At 38.9% G+C, this 20,926-nt stretch overlaps 1 protein-coding gene across 1 annotated transcript in view; it reads left to right on the top strand.

Moving 5' to 3' along the window:
• The window catches only part of hcn1 (hyperpolarization activated cyclic nucleotide-gated potassium channel 1), an 86,284-nt gene extending 68,715 nt beyond the window's left edge, over window positions 1–17,569 (top strand). The window contains exons 7-8 of the mRNA XM_077586394.1: window positions 2,297–2,461; window positions 12,558–17,569. Coding sequence (XP_077442520.1) covers window positions 2,297–2,461; window positions 12,558–13,642 — 1,250 coding nt within the window. The 3' untranslated portion in view covers window positions 13,643–17,569. The remainder of the gene's footprint in view (window positions 1–2,296; window positions 2,462–12,557) is intronic.
• The last annotated feature ends 3,357 nt before the right edge of the window (window positions 17,570–20,926 follow it).

Below are 20,926 nucleotides of genomic sequence, written 5' to 3'. Positions count from 1 at the left end.
GCCATTTCATTCCAGCGTTCGCGACGTTCACACCCCCAGCGTGAAGTTGTTGCTCCAACACACCCTGCTCTCTTTTCACGACACGCTCCTGCCAAGGATCACAGCACAACTCCGGTAATAAAGATCCAATCAAGACAAAAGAAGAACTTTCTGGCAGATGAGAGAACAAAAAATGTGGGTGAAGCTTGTCAGGGGATTTGACTACATTATTGAACAGAAAGAAATTGAACTTTAAATCCCAGGAATTGTTTTACATGCTTGATGTACGACAAAGAGGGGTGGAAGTAGAGAATAAATATAGAGCATGCTAATTGAGTACTTGAAATGATCCTCAAACGTTGACACCTTGCTCCACCCAAATTAGATGTTGTAGCCAAAAATGGTATTTAACTGTGAAGGAAACCTCTAATTTGGGGCTTATTTAAAGACATTCAGTTAAGCTAGAAGCGCACAGTATGCTAGGCTACCTTGCTATCAGCTAGCTATCAACTGTGGCTGGACAGAGAGCACGGCTAAACACTGCCAGTCAGTAATCCTTGCCTCATGGCAGGAAATAAGCAACCATGTATACCAATATATGAGGACTAGGAATAATGAACAGGAGTAGGCAGAGAAGCCATGCTAACCGCTAACCTATCATGAAACGTAGCCGCAAAAGACCAGAATAAGGACATTGGTGGTATTATATTAACTATGAAGAGCAAGTTAGCAGATAAATTCAGAGTTATTAAACTAAGATAAACTAAGCTAAGCTATTAATTAAGATAGCTATCAGCTGTGGCTAGATAGCGAGCACGGCTAAACACTGTCAGTCAGTAATCCTTGCCTCATGGTAGGAAATAAGCAACCACGTATTGTTATCAATTAATGAGGACTATGAATAATGAGCAGGAGTAAGCAGAGAACCAATGCTAACCACTAAGCAATCATGAAATGTAGCCACAAAATGCCAAAATAAGTACATTATTGGTGGTACTATATTAACTATGATTAGCAAGTTAGCAGATTAATTAAGAGCTGTTTAGAGATAAAATAACAATACAGCAGCTAAAAAAGTGAGCACGCATGACAGGTCCGAAAACTGAAAAGGAATTCTAGCAAGTTAGCCAGGAGTAGGAACCTATTAAGTATTATAGGCTATATATTAATAAACTATATTAAATATTTGTTGTACTGTATATTTACTATGCAAGCTAAAGCAAGTTGAATGACAGTTTTTTTTTCTTATTCGAAATATGTTGAAAAAGTTCATTATGAAAAATGCGCATAGCTTAGCCATGCCGTTTTTCTCACTCTTCGACAAAGTCAAATGTATGTTTGGCACTTACCCATTCACAATTTGCCTGGTGAATACAGTGACAAATGGTCTGGATGTGCTGACACGTGGTATTGAGTCAGTAGATACGCTAATGCAAAGCGGTTCATTCCCTTCATATCATGTAGGCATGCCTAAAGACTAAAAAAGAAGCGGCTCGGTTGGTGCAATGCAGCGATGCGGTGTGATGCTTGACAGGCCCCGACTGCATTGCATTAAAAGGCCATTAGCCGTGCGGCGGATGATAAATGGTTTCAGAGATGCTCAAGTGACAGAGTTTATTTACACTCGACGTAAGCGTCTCCTTTTGTACCTTCACGTTGAAGGTTCATCTACATGCTAATGTGTCACGAACATTTAGTTAATCCGCAGCCCGTTAATGCAGACTGGCCAATCGAAGCACAGCACAGAATAACTACTTACGAAGATAAAGCTATGCGGTTGTCTGCTTAGTCGGAGTTGAATCCCTCAAAACATTATTAGGAACAGCTACGCCCAACGCCCATTTTTTTTTATTCAAGAACTAAACCGATGCAGTTGTAGAACCCCTCCATCCCTATTCTTAACCCAAAAAATAAACCAGATAAATGCAGGCTGTGGATAAAGTGAGTCATCGATGATTCCGACCAAAATCGCCAGGCATACCAATATCTGCTCCAAGGTTAGCAATGTGCTTGTATTATCTGTAAAATGACATTTTACTGTTGATAGCTTGTTAACTAAAATGCTATTGTTACGCTTTAAACTTGCCAATGGTGCCAGCTAAGCTAACAATGCTAAAAATGTTTTTGTTCCGTTTCCAAAATGTCCAAAATTAAGTGATGTGGCTCTCAACCGCACTCTGAGTGGCCTCTTGATGAATTTTGACTGACAATGTTTAAGGCACTGACAGTCGACCACTTCCGAGATGCGATACAATTGTAATAAATCAGTAACTTCATATGTTGTTTGGTCAAATGTTTGTTTCCTGTCGCCCTACAGAGATCTGCCTTCTCACCAAGGGTCGACGGACGGCCAGCGTGCGGGCCGACACTTACTGCCGCCTCTTCTCGCTGTCAGTGGATCACTTTAATGAGGTTCTGGAGGAGTACCCCATGATGCGGCGGGCCTTCGAGACGGTCGCCATTGACCGCTTGGATCGCATCGGTAAGGGTCGTCACGACAGCATCCTCTTGTCCTGACTTGTTTTGTCCTTGTTTTTTGCCTGTCATCGTGCCCTCTTGTCGTCACACGTTTGCCGTCTTCCCTCCATGAAAGCATCGTGTCCGCCATCTTGTGCCGCATGGCCTTGTTATGCTGTCATTTGTTATGATGAATTAACACGTTGGAATCAGAATTAATCCTTGTAAAGAACCAATCTTTATGGTTGGTTTAACTGGGGAGGATGCGCATGCCGCCGTCCTGGAGAAGGTCGGAGGAGGCGTTGACCCCGCCCACCCTCACTGGACGCCAGCGAGTGGATGGAAGCTAACCTCACATGCATGTGTTGTGTGGCCCTCTTCTCACTCATCTGCACTCCTGGGTATGAGCAGCACCCCACCCCCGAATAAGAGGGCCTAGATCGGGGGTGGGGAACCTAAAATATGGCGAGGGCATTTGAATGCAATTCTAAAAAAAAGGTCCACACACATTGAATGAAAAAAATGCTCATAATACATCATGATAAAAATGTTGTTGGATTGTTGCATCATATTTTTTCATCAATTTAGTACAGACCTGGGAGGACTTTATGACCCCTAATAGGAAAAAGGTTCCCCACCCCTGCTCGAAATTAACCAAACACTAAATCAAAGCCAGCGACAGGAAACAGGAAGTCGCTTCAGGCTGGAACGTTGCCACTTTCCCACTCTAGAATAATCCAGTTATAAACTCAGCCACAACGGTGCTTCCTTATATTCAAATGTAGATCTACACAACCTGGCCATAAAATAGTAGACAAGTTATACTTTTAAAAGGGGCACATGTATGAAATACACTGGGCAATAATTTTCCATCAGGGACCTTCATTTGTCATTTGGGTTTTGCAGTGATTTTTGATTGGCCATTACAGTGGAGCCTCTAAGATCAAGCACAATACAAGTATTCCCATAGAAAATCATAGGGGGTCATAAAACTACAACAAATGTACACACAAAAGAAATCCAATGTTCATATGACTTTTGCGACCGCTTGTTAAAATATCAAATGGTTGTATTGGCCTCGTAAAAAAAAAATCTCATTCATTTTGTCATTGATTTGGTGAACGCCAGAATTACTGTAAATAAAAGTAAGTAAAGAGACTGAGTAATAACCTTCCCCAAACAAACAACGAACATATACCTGGAAGAAATAAAATGTACATCTGGATTTAAAGAACTCCAGTAGAATACAGAAATGATTGGTCTTTAGTGATACCTTAAAGAAGCGAGAATAAGCAGTATCGGTACTGTTTAGGTCAAAAGGTGGATGATTTATGACACCCATGCCCAATAAGAAATACAAATGTCAAAGATGAAGGGGTAAAATGTAGGTATTAATATTTACACCACCCCCACAAAAAAATTAAAAATAAAATGAATATAAACACTATAAGTGGATTTTATGATCTCTTATTAGGGAAATTTCAAACTGTAGAATTATTGATGGCCCCAATATGATAAAACTGAACACCTTTAGTCACTGATTCGGAATACAATCCAATGGAGAATACCACTTGTGATTTACTGATACCCTGCCCAAACAAGGAAATAAACTATTAATAATTAATTCAATCAATAACCATCATCGAACTACAACAGTCATTGATATGGGTTTGGGTGAAAAAAATCATTTATTGAGTGATTTATGACGCCACAGACAATAAAGCAATAGATCAAGCCCAATAAAAGAAATGTAGACATGCAAGCAATCAAAAGTACATCTGGATCATACATTTTAACATTTTGTTGTTGAAATGATTAATGACTTTTAGAAAACAAGACAAAAGCAACGGAGAGAATATAAAATACAACTTATGTCAAGAAGTGGTTGATTTATGACCCCACACAATGAAGCGATAAATGGCTAGAATGTTTTAATAACCATCATTAAACGACAACAATTGCGCACCTGGAAGGAATCAAATATACATCTGGATTTGTTGATGTGAAACAATAAAAAGACCAACCTGGAAGAAATTAAAATCTGGATTTACAGCATGTCATAAATCAATCCCTTTTTCACATCAGCCATATTCTCTGTTCTCTTTCCACTTAGGAGGTTCCACTGTAATACAGAACAAGTAATTTTTCATCCAAAACTTCTTCCTGAGATGCTAACCTTATTACGCCACAGAAAGAGAACACAAGACATTTTGTTGTTGGGCTGCCTTTTTGGCTTCTTCCGTTGCACTGATTACCCCACAAACATGAAAGGGTGCGCAGGCTCCACTTTTCCCACAACGGCGCTCACTCGGCTGGGCGGCTGGAGCCGAGCCCAGCGTCTTCCTCCGACCATACGCTCAGCTCAGCGTTCTTTTCGGCTAATTACACGCTCACACAAGCAACCAAAGCACACTGCGTATTATCCGCGTATTGTCATATGTAGCCTTTCAAAAATAGCACACGGTGATTTAAGTCTTAACAACACCCATTGGTGGTAAACTTCCTTTTCAATGCGCTGTTTTTTGTGTGTGCGCTAATGGGAAGTTTGCAATGTGCCTATTATGTTGTCAGTGGTGGAGCTGCGGTGTTTATCTACCTGTTCCTGTTGCTTTTCACTTTCATGTCCATGTATTTGTGCGTCCTTCAGCTGCGTCAATACGCCCGATTGTGGTCTTATTACACCGAGTTAGTGTAACCGTGTCAGGACACTCTGCTCCAGTGCAACACAACACATTGATTAGCGCCACTCAACCAAGACGACACGCGGCTTTCACGTAATCAAGGCAACCTTTTCTCCTCGGAAAGACGTCCGTATACAACAAACATTATGCATGTTTTCTACAACTTAACTAGCATGCTGCAACGTATATTCGTTACATTATCTATACTTGTTTATTAAAAGTTGTTCATCAACATGTTTAAACTTTAAAACATGTATGAACAGCAAGTGTTTACCCATGCAAAACGTGGCCATTGGCATTTACTTATACTGTACTCAACTGCAGTGTGAACGAAAATATTTGTTTTTCAAAAAAAAAAAAATATATATTTTAAAAGTCAGCATTACAGATGCCATTTGTAATTTGTAAGCAATGTGATGTGGTCACACCTAGCATTGTTGTTGTTTTTTTCCCCCTGAGAGGACTTAAAAGGAGCTGTTTATTTGAGGTATGGTGTTTATTTATGCAACCGGATTATGTGTCTGATAATTAATAAAAATAAAAATGTTTTATAGTAATATTAAATGATGGTATAATTTCCGAAATATAGTTGTCTGTAATTAATATAATACAAACTACTTTGGTTTCCATCCACCTTTTACTATTCAAATTTTCAGAAATTCCAGAAATTGAAAATTTGACAAATGGCCTGAAATTCTCAAAAAAATCATTTAATCAGGTGATTAAAATTTTTAATCGTAATTAATCGCATGACTTCAATAGTTAACCCCTTATCGATGAATCACAAATGTTGTATCTGTTCTAAATATACAATAAAATGTCAAGGCTAGCTTTTATTTATAAAAAAAAAAAAAAAGAAGAAGAAGAAGAAGAAAAATCACATTATAATTGTTGTATAATGACGTAAGTCCAAGGAGACGGGGTTGCATTCTTCAGTGTGGAGTCTAAATTTATGTGTAGCCTTTCACAACATGATGCCCTTTAATCTGAGTGAAAATCTGCATTTGCCCTTTTTCCTGTTATATTAAAAAAAAAAAAAAAAAAAAACAGCCGCCCACTCTGAGTGACACCTCTCAGAGCGGCTTCACTTCCTGTCCCGCCCACCACCACCACCACCACCACCAAACAGGGGGAGTTTGTCTCATACAAGGGAAGACGCGTGCGTTGTCATGACTGTATCGTTTCTCTCTCTTTCTCTTTATATATTTACGTATGAACTGCATTTGGTTACATGCTTGTCTTGCTCTTATTTAAGAAAAAAAAAGAAAAAAGAAAAAAAGTACCGTGTTGCACATTTGACGTGATCTTTTATCTATCTAAAAATCACCTGACTAGGAGTCCGTCTTGAGACGAGCTCATCTCGTTTTCAAGAGTGTCCTGGCCGACGAGTAGGCACCAGGTAAACACTTCATTCCAGTTGCAACATTCAAACAGCGGCTTAATTTAAAAAAACAAAAACAGTGTACCAATAGAGGCTGGCTTAGTTGGACCCGCCCCTAAATTCATTCTCCAAAAACTTCTTGTTCCCCACCCCTTCCCTCCTCCACACTAGGATACATACACATAATTCCAACCATCCACGCTAGTCCTCGGATGGACACATAACAACCCGGGAGACAATCCAGGAAACAAAGATGCCCCATTCACATGCCTTTTTTATTTATTTTTTCATTGCGCACCAAATCTGCTGATTAGTAAAACTTTACTAATGGAAGCCACCACCATCTTCTTTTTGTTACATGGCATTACTTACTCAAATGTTTTCACTTTTGTTTGTGTGGGTAAAATACTATTTCTTTGTTAAAACCACACATTCCAACTTTAGAATCACCAGTCGCACATTTTGTTGGACCAAAAAGAACAAGGAGCTGATTTTCTGCAGCATGACCATAATTGAGTGATTTATCATATTTTGTTATGAATAAATGCTGAGTTCTCCTTAAAAACAGGGATGGGGAGCCTTTTGTATGTATGCAGCTTGCAAGGACACTTGTTCCAGCCCGCCATGCAGTCCAAAAATAAAAGCCCAACACATTTTACCTAAAAAATGCTCATGCTCATTTGTTTTGCAATATGTTGCATTAACCCTATAAAGAATGAACCATGAAATATGAAATGAAAGTCAGATTCTTTGAAAATAGAGTATTTATTGGTATTTTTTAACAACCCCCCCAAATTATTTTTTTTGTATTGAAAATCAACTTCCACATATGACTTTTGATTTGTGTCATATTTGATACATCCGGACACAATGCTTTCAATTCGTACATTTATAACTGTCAAAAATATTATAATAAACAGACATGTAAAACATATTTCCAAAAATCTGAAAAAACATTTCCCACTATTAATAAGTATAGGTGTCTCTCCTTTCTCAATTGGGGCGATCTTGCAAGGTCGCTGGAAAAGCCATCAGCTGGTCGATACATACCCTCTAATGGATTATTATTATTATTATTATTATAGTATTTTATTTAATGATACGTTTGGCTTTGTAGGGTTAAATTGAATATGACTGTCCTCTAAAAGGTTTCCCAACCCTGCCTTAAAGGAATACTTATGAATAAAAATGAGTTTTTTATTATTATTATTATTATTATTTGTTTGTTTTATTTAGGCACATTGATCATGATTTCAGTCATGTTTGTTTTCATGTTAAAGTTTAGGTTTGTTTGTGCAGCATGTGTTCAACAGTTTTCTTCTCATTTCTTACAACTGTATTCATATTTCTGTTTTCATGTTTTGTTTATTTGTGTTTTTATTTGTTTGATGTGTGTACGTATTGAGCTATAAGTACATATATTCAGTTCTAAAAGTTATTTTACTTTATCCTTTATTGTTATTTCAAGGAATGAGCGACATATTATTCTTTCTTTCTTTTTTAATTTTTTCTGGTGAAGTTTCGCTGGGCAAAAACTCCGTTACAAGCCCACATTTTTGGCAAGTGCTTTATGACATGAAGGCTCGAAAAAATACATGGACTGAAAAGGACGCTCTGTACTGACCCGGATCAACGGACGTAAATCTGCTTCAGTCGGTGCTCAGTCCGTGTATTTTTTTTTTTCAAGGCGAAAGGTGGGAATCCATCAATGACGCCGGGTCAATGTAATGACGGTTTTGCCCAGTTCTGATCATTTCAAATTTTGGAATTTTGTTGAAGTAGATACAATACCTAGCAATTTGAAGTCAATTCCCCGTGATGGTCCGGCGACCAGTTCCGAGCGTACCGCTATATTTTTTGTTGTCAAAGCAGCTATGTGAGTGTTATGAATTGTTTACCGTTTTTCCAATCTGCAGAGATAAATCCTTCCACCTTTAAAAATGCCATAAAAACAGCATTGTAAGTCAACTGGTAGTCGGTGGTGCTAGCTGTAGCCCGTAGTGAGAAACCACAGTCCGCAGAGGTGACATCAATCCTTTTCAAAAGCTGACGCCAGTTTTTTTAGTTTGCCCGCGGCCTTGAGCGGAAAAGCCGCCGTCCAAGCGGAGAAGTGTTCATCCCCTGGAGGACGGACGGAGTCTCCATGATGGAGTGACTGAGGTTAAAACGCCTTGAGCGCACTTGTCGTCCACTCCGTCTTCTTTAGCCAGCGACGTTATGTCACGGGGCTGTCGATAGGCAAGACCCGCAGTGATCGCGAGAACTACGTCTTTTGGCGTGGGACGGCCTCAGTCACTGCATCATCATGACAGGTCTTAAAAGGACAAGCCCGTCTGCTGTATTGTACCACAGTTTACCTTTTGAAGCGCCGGAGAAGTTACTTTACTGGCTGGACTGACACAATTCCGATATGTGTCATGGCAGTGTAAACCTCATGAGAGGGAAAATTCCATTTTATGAGAATCTTTATAACGGAAAAAAAAAAAAAGGTTTTATGATAAAAAGTCAAAAATTAACTATAGAATAAAATGATATCATGAGACTAGTTGTACTCTTGAGAGAAAAAAATTCTGAGTAATAAAGACAAGCTGCTATGAGAATTTAATTGTATTTTCCTGAGGTTAAAATCAGTGTTATGAGAATAGTTTGTTGAAATAAGTAACAAGAAAAGTTGCAGTATTGAGAATAAAATTGTAATTTGGTAGACAAGGTATAATAGCTGCAATGTTACGATAATAGTAGTAGCAATAGTGCTCTAAGTTTTTACGAAAACAAAGTCATAAATATACGAAAATGAAATCATAGATGCCCTTTTAAAGGAAAAAAAAAATCTAACTATGGTTTCGTTTTCCATCCATCCATCCATTTTACTTGACGTAATGTTACGAGATTTGCAGCATTACTTTAAAGGCAAATTGTTTTGAAAATGAGTCGTGAAATTTAAGAATACAATTGTAATTTTACAAGTAAAATAGTCTTTTTAAGGGGGAAAAAATACTTTTTTTATGGGAAGAAAAATCGTACTGTTCCGAGAAAAGTGGTACTGTTTCAAGAAAAACATGTTAAAGCTGTAAAGTTGTATATTTTGGAGAATTTCCTGACTCTTAAAGGGGAAAAAAGCTCTATTGTTACATTAATTACGTAAAGGGAAAAAAAGGACCTGTTAGATGGATTATTATAATATTTGAAGAAATTAATTATTTTGTCCATTCCAATCTATGCGATGACATAACCCAAATATGTCGGAACATTAACACGTGCTATCACTAGTATCACTAACCTATGCTAATGCTGTAGTAAAGTCACAATTATAGCCGATACTTGTATTAAAAAATAAATCCTAGTCTGTAAATATAATTGAATCAAAGGCATAATGCAAATGTTCGGTGGTAACTGAGCAGCCCCCATTCACATATTGTATTGTATGCCGCTGCGAAATCGAGTTCATTTATCATAGAATCATATCATAAAACTAGGACCCCCTGGAGTAGTACAAGAAGAAGACAAATTATGATAGAGAAAAGAAATAATGCAGGACTGATTTGTCTGTTTAAGCGGAAAAAGGCTAGAATGTTTTATTATTTTATGAGAATAATATCATACATTTTACTACAAGCTGTCATGTTGCGACAATAGTCAGAGTATTATTATTGAGAGGAAAACAGCTCTAATACCAACACGTTCGATTCCGATTCATTGCCGTCGTTTATCCTTATATCGTTTATCCACATATCAGAATCAGGGCTCTTCCAAATGTTACCCGGATGTCATCAATGCAAGCTGCCATGATGCATGTTCAAACCATGCGTACAAAAAATGCAAATTGTTTGCTGGGCCGGTGGGCTCAACGCGCCCTTTATGACGCATAATTAGTCAATTTTCAATTTGAATCAATTGTATGAAAAGCCGCAAGGGAGCTCTATGGTGCGTACGACACCCACTGTAGCGAGTTCTTTTGAAAAGCCGTATGGGAGGAATTATGCAATGTTCTAATTCAATTGTGCGGTCCAGTTGAAAGCGCGATTGTTTCATACATAAATATGAACGTCACCTCAAAAGCACTCTGTGGTAAGAGTGGCCCAATAGTCCTTTTTTTCTTGACTTAGTCTTAAGAAGTGGATATTGTAGGTGTCCTTGTGTGACGTGTGTTAGTCCTTGTGGTTTGAATAGACTGTGACTTTCAATTAGACTTACGTGTCGTCTTTGGGAGGGAAAGTGTCCAGAGTGGTGACGCGTGGCTGCGACTCATCAGTATTCCGTCTTTGGTCAGCACTTTTCCGCCAGTCGACGTCACACGTAATCTTTGTCTCCTTATGTGTCCTTCACCCCTTCCTCTCAGACCCCTCTAGTCGCCATCGCCACCATCACCTTTCAGTGTACCTCACACCTCACGTTCCATACCACCGAGTTTAGTGGATGTGTAAAAGGTGCAGCTTGAAGACCTTATTAGCTTATTAGCTTGAAGACCGAAATTAGCTTGGCCATCACTGGTCAAATCCAGAGGTGGGAAAAAGTACTCACACTGTGGACTTAAGAAGAAGTACAGATACTTGTCAATAAAATTAAAAAAAAAAAGTCCAACTAAACTTAAATATCAAATTTATAATTCCTCAACAGGAACTACTGGTACTTATAACAAATGTAATCGCTAATCAATCTGATGACTTCCTACGTTAGCACTTAACAGCTATTGAAGTTGCCTGTGTTGCAAATGCTGCATTCGAGGAAAGTCGGACTTTTCCAACTTCATACCAGGAAGTGTGTACAAGAACGCTCCCTTGTACTTGGAAATCCCACTTGCGAAACTTGCGAACTTGACTTCGCCGACCGACTTCAATGTGACGTCACTCTACATGGCAAACCCTTTGGAAACATTTACTTAATTCGTCATTGTTCCTTTTGTATTTGATTTACTGCAAGAAGGCAAGTTTGCTGGAGGTCAAAATATGTTTTGAGGACCCAAATAAAAAACAATTCATCACTATCCGCCATTTTAGTTGTTTACTTTCGCCTCGAACGCTTTCAGGTCGAAACTGGGAAATTTCAACTGGGATAATCCTGATTTCCGAACTTCCTCAAATGCAGCATTAGTAATATAGCTGTAGCATTAGGCTTGTAAGGCTACAATTCCCATGATTCATAGACATGGAAGCAGGAAGTAGTACTAGTTTCATTATGACGAAAACATGGGAAACTTGGAAGCGATTACATATGGATGAGAATAACAACACGAATGTGAAAGTAAATAAGAACAAATTTTAGTCTAGTGTGACATACACATGGCCCAAATAATTGGCTTGCTGTCTGGACTAATAAATAAAAAATTGGACACCGGGATGGGACCTGTATAAAAGTGAGACAAAACAATGGGGCTAACAAAATGTGCCAGGACGAGGTACCCAAAGCTCAAAACCATAAGAATCCCAGTTCAACTCGGGACGTCTGGTCACCATAGTAGTTAATGTCACATCGCCAAGAGCTAGCTGACATTGGCGCGACTTATATGCTATCAACACATGTTCCCATAGCTTTACTAGCAATGTAAAGTGATTAACAAAAAATCCCAAATTAGCTAATGATAACAATTGGAAAAAATAAATCTGACCTGTAGGTGTTGTTTTTTTTCCGAATCACACTTGTAGCCAATAACATTAAACAATTTCTCTGGACATGGAGGGGATTTCTCGTGCTTCCAGGTTCATGTACCTCCATGTTGCTGTTCTTGCATTTCAACCATTTTCAGCTTGGTTGACTTAACCACACTCTACTTACATCTTTTTTTTTACATGCCGTTGTCTTCGGAAAAGTTTGAAAAACTAACAAACCCATTTTGACTAAGCAAAAAAGTACAGATAATAGGGAGTAAAAGTAAAATGTTCAAAAAATAAAGAGTTCAAATAGAGATGCCTGAGAAATCGAGGCAAGAACAAAAAGTATTGGTACTTGGTTATTTGGCACCCCGGTCAAGTCTTCAAGCTGCATCATGATCTTCTTTGCTGTTCCTGTTCCTGTGTGCGCCTTAGCCAGGCCAGCTCACCTCTCTCGACTGTCCCCAACAGGGAAGAAGAACTCATTGCTGCTGCAGAAGTTCCAGAAGGACCTGAACGCCGGCGTTTTCAACACGCAGGAAAACGAGATCTTGAAGCAGATCATTCGCCAGGACCGGGAGATGGTGATGATGGTGGACCGCAAGCAGTCGGTCAGCGGGATGAACTCGACGCCGATGTCCGGCAATTCCATCATTAACTCGCCAGCGCAGCCGCCCTTCTCCGCCGCCTTCGGGATGAGTCAGTTCCAGCAGTCGTCGGTTCCTTTAACCTACAGTGCTTCAGCTATCGCCAACGCCTCCGCCGCTCGCATGCTGCCGGTCGCCGCCGCCGCGGCCCTCTATCCCGCCGCCAGTGTTTCCCACCTCGGTTCCTCCTCCGCCAACCCGCAGACGCCGCTCCAGGGGGCCATCATGTCGCCGTGCTCTTTCACGGCCGCCATGTGCAGCCCACCGGTACAGACGCCGCTAGCCAGCCGGAGCTTCCAGTACGGCTCTCCCACGGCGTCCCAGCTGTCGCTTATCCAGCAGCCTGTCGGCCAGCCGTCTCTCACCGGGCAGCCGTCGCAACTTAGCCAGCAGCCGCCCGTGTCGGCCGCAGGCGGTAGCATGACGCTGCAGCAGTCTCCGCAGCAGCAGCAGGTCCCTTCGCCCCAGCGAGGGGACGTCCACAAGAGCACGCAGGCTCTGCAATCGGGCAGCTTGAGTCGAGACGTGCGACACTTGTCGGCCTCGCAGCCGTCCCTGCCCCACGACGCGTCGCTCGGGCCGCGGCCGCACCAGGCCTCGGGCGACTCTCTGGCCTCCATCGCGCCGCCTGCGGCCACCGTGGCGGCGGCGGCCATCCAGGGGTTGAGTCTCCAAAGCGGCATCCGCACCACGGTTCCCCAGCGGGTCAATTTGTTCCGTCAGATGTCGTCAGGGGCCCTGCCACCCGTACGCACCACGTCTGCGGCGGTGGCGGCGGCAGCTGCGGCGGCGGCGGCGGCCTCGTCGTCATCAAGCCAGCACAGGGAATCCCCTGGCTCTCGGAGAGATTCTGTCCTGAGCAGTACGGAGACTGACCAAGACAAAATGCGATTTGCATCTAATTTATGATCATTTTTGTTTTTGTTTTTTTCTTTTCTTTTTCAACCATGGAGGAGTTCCAAACTACTTCAGCATTCATTTTTCTTCTCAGATAACCTCATTGAAATTGTGTACATTCAAAGCCCTTGTATTATATTTTAGACACATTGTCATCCTACTTAAGAATGTATATTATACAGATAATCTCTTTTACTTTTATGTCATATCTATGAATATATACACATATCTGGTATATGGCCTGTATGTGTGTGTGTGTGTGTATATATATATATATGGTACGGAACGAATGTGAGCGTTGGGAGAATGTGCGAGTGCATGCGTGTTGAAATCCAATTATAATATATTTCGCAATGGCAATTGAAAAAAAGCTGTAGTCTAAAAAAAACATGAGTCTTCCTTTCTGAGAAATATAATGAATTATATACAATGTATGAATTTTTATTTATATATTTATGATTTTTTTTGTTTTTTATCTGAAATGCATTATGGATTGTGACTTCCTTTTCCACCAACAAGGAAGAGGAGAAGCAGCGTTTAGCGCCACTGTGGAATCATACGTTCAAACAAACACTTGAAAATCATCTTTAACAACAAAAAAAAACAAAACAAAGAAGAACAAAGAAAAAAAAGCACACGCTCACATGAAGGAATTTTCTGGACTTTCAGAAACTAACACCGTACGGAAAGTGTTTGCAACCTCAACAGTGTTAAGGGAATGAATAACAGAAAATGCTGCTTTAAAACGAGCGTGACGGATGGACAGAAGGACGGATGGGTGCGTTTGTTTTCTATTCCTCATTTGGGATGGTTGCGATGTGATAAAACGACGAACGAGAAAAAAAAGAAAACCCTGTGTATATTTATAATATTTATAAACTAAAGAATTATCACCATTATGCAATAGACTGTGACATAAAGATTACCTATACGTGTGCTGTAAATAATTTTTGTAGAGCTAGTATTTACAGATACTGTGTGGTGCATTCTCTCTATCATAAACAAATGTCTTACTTGTGTCGGGGAACTTAACTAACCCACCTGCAAGCGACAAAGCTGGCAAACGAACCTTGATGCAAAAAAATATGCAGCCTGCTTATGAAAAGGTTTAACAAGAATCCTGCTTTGCTCAAGTGAATTTGGTTGTTTTTTCTTTTGTTTGTTAGTATAAAAAAAAAAGTGAATGCTTAATATGATAGGGTTAATCTCTGCTAAAGCAATTACTATTTCCTTATTTGAAAACCCAACTGAAGAGTATTGGCACAAAGGTCCGACTATACGCTACGTGTATTTCTTGCAAGTTTCTGAGTATTTTCTCGCAAAACTGCGAGTTTATTTCTGGTAAATTTACGTGTCTTTTTCTCTCACAAATTTGTCCTTTTATAATGTTGCAAATTTGTGAGTTTTTTTCTCGTAAATTTGTGAGTTTATTCTCAGAATATCCCCCCCACAATACAAAAACAAAACTGATTCGGACAACCATCTGTCTTGACTAATATTACATCGCCCATTTTGCTAAATTAAATTTTGTTAGTACATTTTAATAGTTTTTGTTTTTTAAGCTTCCAGTTAATTTTAGTTATGTAGAGTGTAATTGCAGCTAATGCTATCTTGACGCAATTCTCATAAAAACAATATGACCCCCATACGTCAATATCAGTGTGTGGGGGTGGGGGGGGGGGAACGACACTTTAAACAGTAGGTTTCAAAAAAAGAAAAAGAAAAAAACAGTAGAAGAGGTTTAAAGAGAGGGCCATTGATTAAAAAAAAGAAGAAAAAAAAGGAAGAATCCAAATTTTATTTTCACTTCAGCAAAATTATGAATCAAATAATTTTTCACATTTTATATCATTTTTCCAGCACCTGTTCAATTGTAGTTATCTAGCGCTAATCATAACAAATGCTATCTTCTTCCAAAACAAGACCAATAGCTATAGCTGCAGTGCTATCAATAGTGCTAATAGTAGCTTGTGCAATGGAAATGCTGAAGTAGAACCAATAGTAACCCTAACTCAAATAACACCAGGTCCCAATTAGTCAACGGGTACCCAAGATTATAAACAGTTAGCGCTCCAAAGGACAAGTTAATTTTCGGTTATTTCTAAAAAAAAAAATAAGCTTCTTACAACTAAAAGACTTCTCTCTAATGTACGCTAGCTACGGTGGTTTTAGAGTCCATAACTTAGTATTGTTACACTGTTGCGCAAGCTAGTTTAATGTGCACCGTTACTACGTTAGTACTCTCTAAATGTCGTATGAGAGGACCATCGTAAACCAAGGAACCTCATGTATTAACTGTCAACTTGGTAGCTTTTACTTAAAGACTTGGCACGTACTTTGTATGTAAAATCACAACATGAGTGTGAGTTAATGGAGCTAGCTTGAGGGTTTGGTGCATTATGAGATATCCCCCCCTAAAACAAAACAATACAAGACTTTAAGCTTGACCAAAAAAAGGTTGCCGAGTGCTGCTGTTATGTTTGCATTAAGGTTCTATGTCTCATGTGAATCCTTCCCCAGGAGCTCAGATACGCTAAACCAACCCAAAAACGGACACTGAACTTTCCTAGCAAAGACCAGGATTCTCCGTCTTTCTGAGTTCCAGTACAGTTGATGACCTCCGGCGCATTCCGTAAAAAGGTCGGTTAAGCGTATCCGAGCCCTTCCGGGAACGAGCGTTTGGCTACCAGTTTGTGTCGATAGTGTACCGATATGATCCCAACGCCGCCGTCAATGAAAGCATGCACTGTCACAACAACAACAAAAAAATCCCAAAAAAAAACAATGTTGACGTTAAATGTTGATGTTTGATTATGTTCATTGTCCGTCCGCCTCGATGTCGTCTGTGCGAGCGTCGACTTTTCACATGGACATTCTTACGTATTTGTGCCTAAACGATAGCCATGTTCCGCCCTTCTTCGGTTCATCCCGACGTTCCTCTTTTCATGTTTTTTGTCTGTGTTTTTGTTGTTTTCTTTAGACGGGAAAGGAGTTTGCGGCGATGGCCAAATGTCTCCACGGCATCCAACTTTTTCAAGCAGCTGTTTTATTTTCTCTCTCATATTTACGCTATTATCTGTAAAGTAGATTTTTTGTTGTTGAGTGTGGTGGGAGTGCAATATAACGCAGTAATATCACGCACGACAAGATGTACAAACGCCGAGCACTTTTCTTACCTTTTTGTTTGTGACTAGCTACTGACGTTAGTGTAAGGAAACTGGCCAAAGCAAAAAAAAAAGAAAGTAAAAGACGTCTTTGTTTTATGAATTGCACTTTTCAAGTTGAAAGCTGAACATATTTTTGGGTGGCAGATTTCCAACAAGGAGCACTTAATCATGAATCTGTCATAGTTACATAGAGATGAGTGACGATGTATCGCAGGACTGTTGCTTTAGGCCTTTTTCTTTTCTTTTTCGCGGGTTTTTGTCTTTTTTTTCGCGGGTTTTTGTCTTTTTTTTCTTAGTTAAACTTGCCTTCAGAGGGAGTGCTTCCCAACTATGTGCTTTCATTTGTTTTTCCTTTCCTCACTCTACCGATCACAGCTACCAGACGGGCATTAATGGCGACGTAACAAGCTTACACATTAGCAACGTAGAGACCCTCAACAAACCAGCACATATGTTTGTATGTATATTCTCGGTTTTGTTCTTTTTTTTCCTTTTCTTTTTGTCGTCGTTCGTCAGTTTGTTTGGTTTAGGTGGAAGAAAAATAGAGATGCAAAAAGAATTTTCGCAGAGGACGAGAGCCACATTTTGGTTTACTGAGTTTCTTCGCGGAGGAAAAGAAAGATTAATGTAAACTTTCTTACAACAATATGCAGACAAACAGTGTTTGTCAAAAAATCCTTTTGATTTTTCTTTTCTTTTTGTTTTATTTTGTTTGTAAATAATAAACCTTTAAGAAATAGAAAATAAACGACATATTGTCATTTAAAAGTGAGTGTGTGTCATGGTCTTTTGGATGCAATCGATAGATGGTCGAGAGAAAGTTCTGGAATCAGCAGTCAGCAGTTCCAGTGAAATATCGGAAATACCTTCAGGAGGGGATTTCCATTCATTACCTTTCAAGTTCCACGACCAAAGTCGTAAAGCTGCCTGCCCCAAAGACAAATTCCCTCCCTCGCAGGTCAAAAGATTGCTCCCTTTGTTCTGAGCATCAACAGCAAACAACGCAAACTTGTCTGGAATAAATCTCCCAAGGCTTACTTTGGAACGGCGCCGTTGCTTTGTGACTGCCGTGTTATCACAGCAACAACGGGGCTTCATATTAGCCTTAATGAAAAGTAATTGTATACACGGGAAATTAATTCTTAAAGCATCGCCTCACTTCAACTTTTCCCGACATTAGTTTTTGTCACAGAGGGATCATTTCCTTCCCAATGACGATCTTAGCAATTACATCCAAGTAGCTTTTTAATATTAAAACAATACATCAGTGTCTTTTGGGCTTGGGACGCTACCAGCAAACAAACACAGTATTATCAGCCGGTTATTAGCCGACTCTTTGTTTTTGATTTTTCTTTTTTTATCCAATCATTTTTAGCCTGCAGAAAGTGCTTTTAATCAAGCTAAGTGACCTTATTAGCATGTTTAAACATGGTCAATAGGACCAAATTAAAGACACAAAGCTAGCAAAACAGTGACAGCCATTAAAGTCCTTAATTGGGCAAACATTGAAAGACTTACTTTAGAAGATTCATTACAAGCGTAAAAGATTTCTGGTGAAAATTTACATTGCCCCCCTGCAGTTTTTCAACACCCCCATACCATAAAACCAAAAGAAAGTCTTCGGTTTGAACAACTTGAACGGATAATGAATATCATCTATTCATAAATTATAACATGATAGAGCAGAAAATGTAGCAACTATTTTTTTTTCTGACACATCTTGTTTGTATTTAGTAAATGGAGGTTTTGGGTCTTTGCATCAAGAAAAGCTCGATAGAAATCCGATTTATCAGTAGTAGTAGTCAAAGTAGTCGTCAGGAACATTGTACACAATCTGGGTCGAGGGTCGGCAACATTTAGTGTTAAAATAGCTATTTTACGCCAAATACATAACACAAGTCTGTCTGGAGCCGCAAAACTTTTGAACATTATGATACCCTGTACTGAGCGGCCCAAAAGCTAATTAGAGCATTACAGAAAATATGCAGCATCCAATACTTTGAGATTAATTTTCTTCTATCATTCATCTTCGGTTTGTGGATTTTTTTTTGTGTGTGTGTAATTTTTCAGACTTACTTTTTCATACATCTTTAGACTTTTCTGTCTTTCTGTCAAATGACATTTTTGACAATTTTATGAACATATTATGGATATTTTCTGTTTCTCTCTTCTTTTTTGGGCATTTTATTGTTATTTTTGACATTTGTTTATGCCATTTTGCTATAAATTTTCTGACTTTTTTGGGCACATTTCTGGGCATTTTATGGTAATTTCACGGATTTCTTTTCTTTTCTTTATAGTGACTTTTTAAAGTTTTCTCACTTTTTAAAAATAGATATGCTGATTTGGAATTTTCTGGATTTCTTTTTTTGTTTTTGGACATTTTATAGTTTATACTTTTTGAATGTTTTCTTTTCTGCCTTTTTTTTTCAAAGGAAAATTATTATTTTTTTATTTATTTTATTTTTGGGCAATTCCAAAGACATTATGGTCATTTTCTGCCTTCCTTCTTTTGATTTGTATATTTTATGGATACTTTTTGAACATTTTGTTTTGTGTTTTTTTTTTTTTTTTTTAATAAATGTTCTGATTTTGGGGGGATGGGGTAATTTTCTGCTTTTCCTCTTTCTTTTTGGACATTTTATGGTTACTTTTCGGCATGTTTAGGTTTGTTAATTTAAATAATATTTTATCTAAAAATATTATATCTAAAAATCGACTAAGGCTCAAATTTAAAATATGTAATAAAACAGGAGGGGGAGCCACATGTGGCTCGAGAGCAGGTTGCAGACCCCTGCTCTTGGCTGTAGTTGTGACAATCAGTTAACAGTCAATTATTATTTGACCTTAAAGCTGATTCTGAATGGATTGATCCGACTGTACCTTGTGAAGATCCCCAACAGAAGCATGATGAAACTCCCCGGGTTTGATATCCAGCCAAAGACTGACACAGCTTTCTCTGCAGTTATCCAGGGGCCATATGGCTCTTACCAAAGAGCATAGCCTGCTACCCGGCACCCACCCTAGGGACACTCCCTTGTGCCCTTTCCGGGTCCACAACACGACAAGTGAACTCCACTATGATTCCCTCTAGAATTGTTGCTAGTTTAACGAGCTGCAAAGTCCACAGCGATTCGTGCCTGAGGCGGCTGAGCCTCGCCTGGAAGGCATACGATGAGCGGAAGCTGGGGAGGGCCGACGGGTTAACCACATGGTGCCGGCGCGCTGTTGGTTCTCCATCTGTATGGGAAAGCACTGAGGTAAGCTGTTTGGCAGACATTCCTTCATAGTACATAACAAAAAGCATACTACATATATATATATATATATATATATATATATATATATATATATATATATATATATATATATATATATATATATATATATAATTTTGATTAATCACGATTAATCGCTTAGTTAAAAAGGGTTTTTATCAACATTTTTTGCCCACCAAATTTAAAGCACACCCGTTATGTGTTAATTTTTTCAGCATTTAATGTTATGAGGACGTCTTCAACATTTTTTTATACACTGCACATGCTCATCCTCCTCTTTTTCCAATCAGTTAACTACTTGCATAATTTTAAAATGGGGGAGAAAATGACCCCGAAAGTTTGATATAAACAAATATTCTGAATGTTATACGCAAACATTTATTAAATACTTTAATGCATGTAGTTATGTTTATTGCTCAATTTTTGCTCAAATACAACATGTGGTACCTTTAACGTAGCCATCGGTTGTCAAGCTAAAGGATAATATGTGGTCAAAACTAAAAGTGTGATCAATCTGCGTTAATACACGATTGTGTGATTAATTAATTAGTTAAAGCTTTAACTTTGACAGCACTAATACACACACACACACACACATATATATATATATATATATATATATTGAGAACACATATTTATATATATTTATTATAAAAATATTTACATTGGAAAATCAGTTAATTAAAAGTTTAATTCATTCATTCATTAAAAAAAAAGTTATTTGAGTGCATCGAATTGAGTTGCTCCACTTTGAAATATGTCAAGATTCGCATCAAATCTCATCCTGGAGAGATACTGTATATCTTTAAAAGTAATCATTACATCACCTTCTCGAATTGAATCGTAATCTC

Source organism: Vanacampus margaritifer, chromosome 14, assembly GCF_051991255.1.
Source record: "Vanacampus margaritifer isolate UIUO_Vmar chromosome 14, RoL_Vmar_1.0, whole genome shotgun sequence".
In the NCBI taxonomy this organism is placed as follows: Eukaryota; Metazoa; Chordata; class Actinopteri; order Syngnathiformes; family Syngnathidae; genus Vanacampus; species Vanacampus margaritifer.
This window is presented reverse-complemented; position numbering and strand designations above follow the sequence as displayed.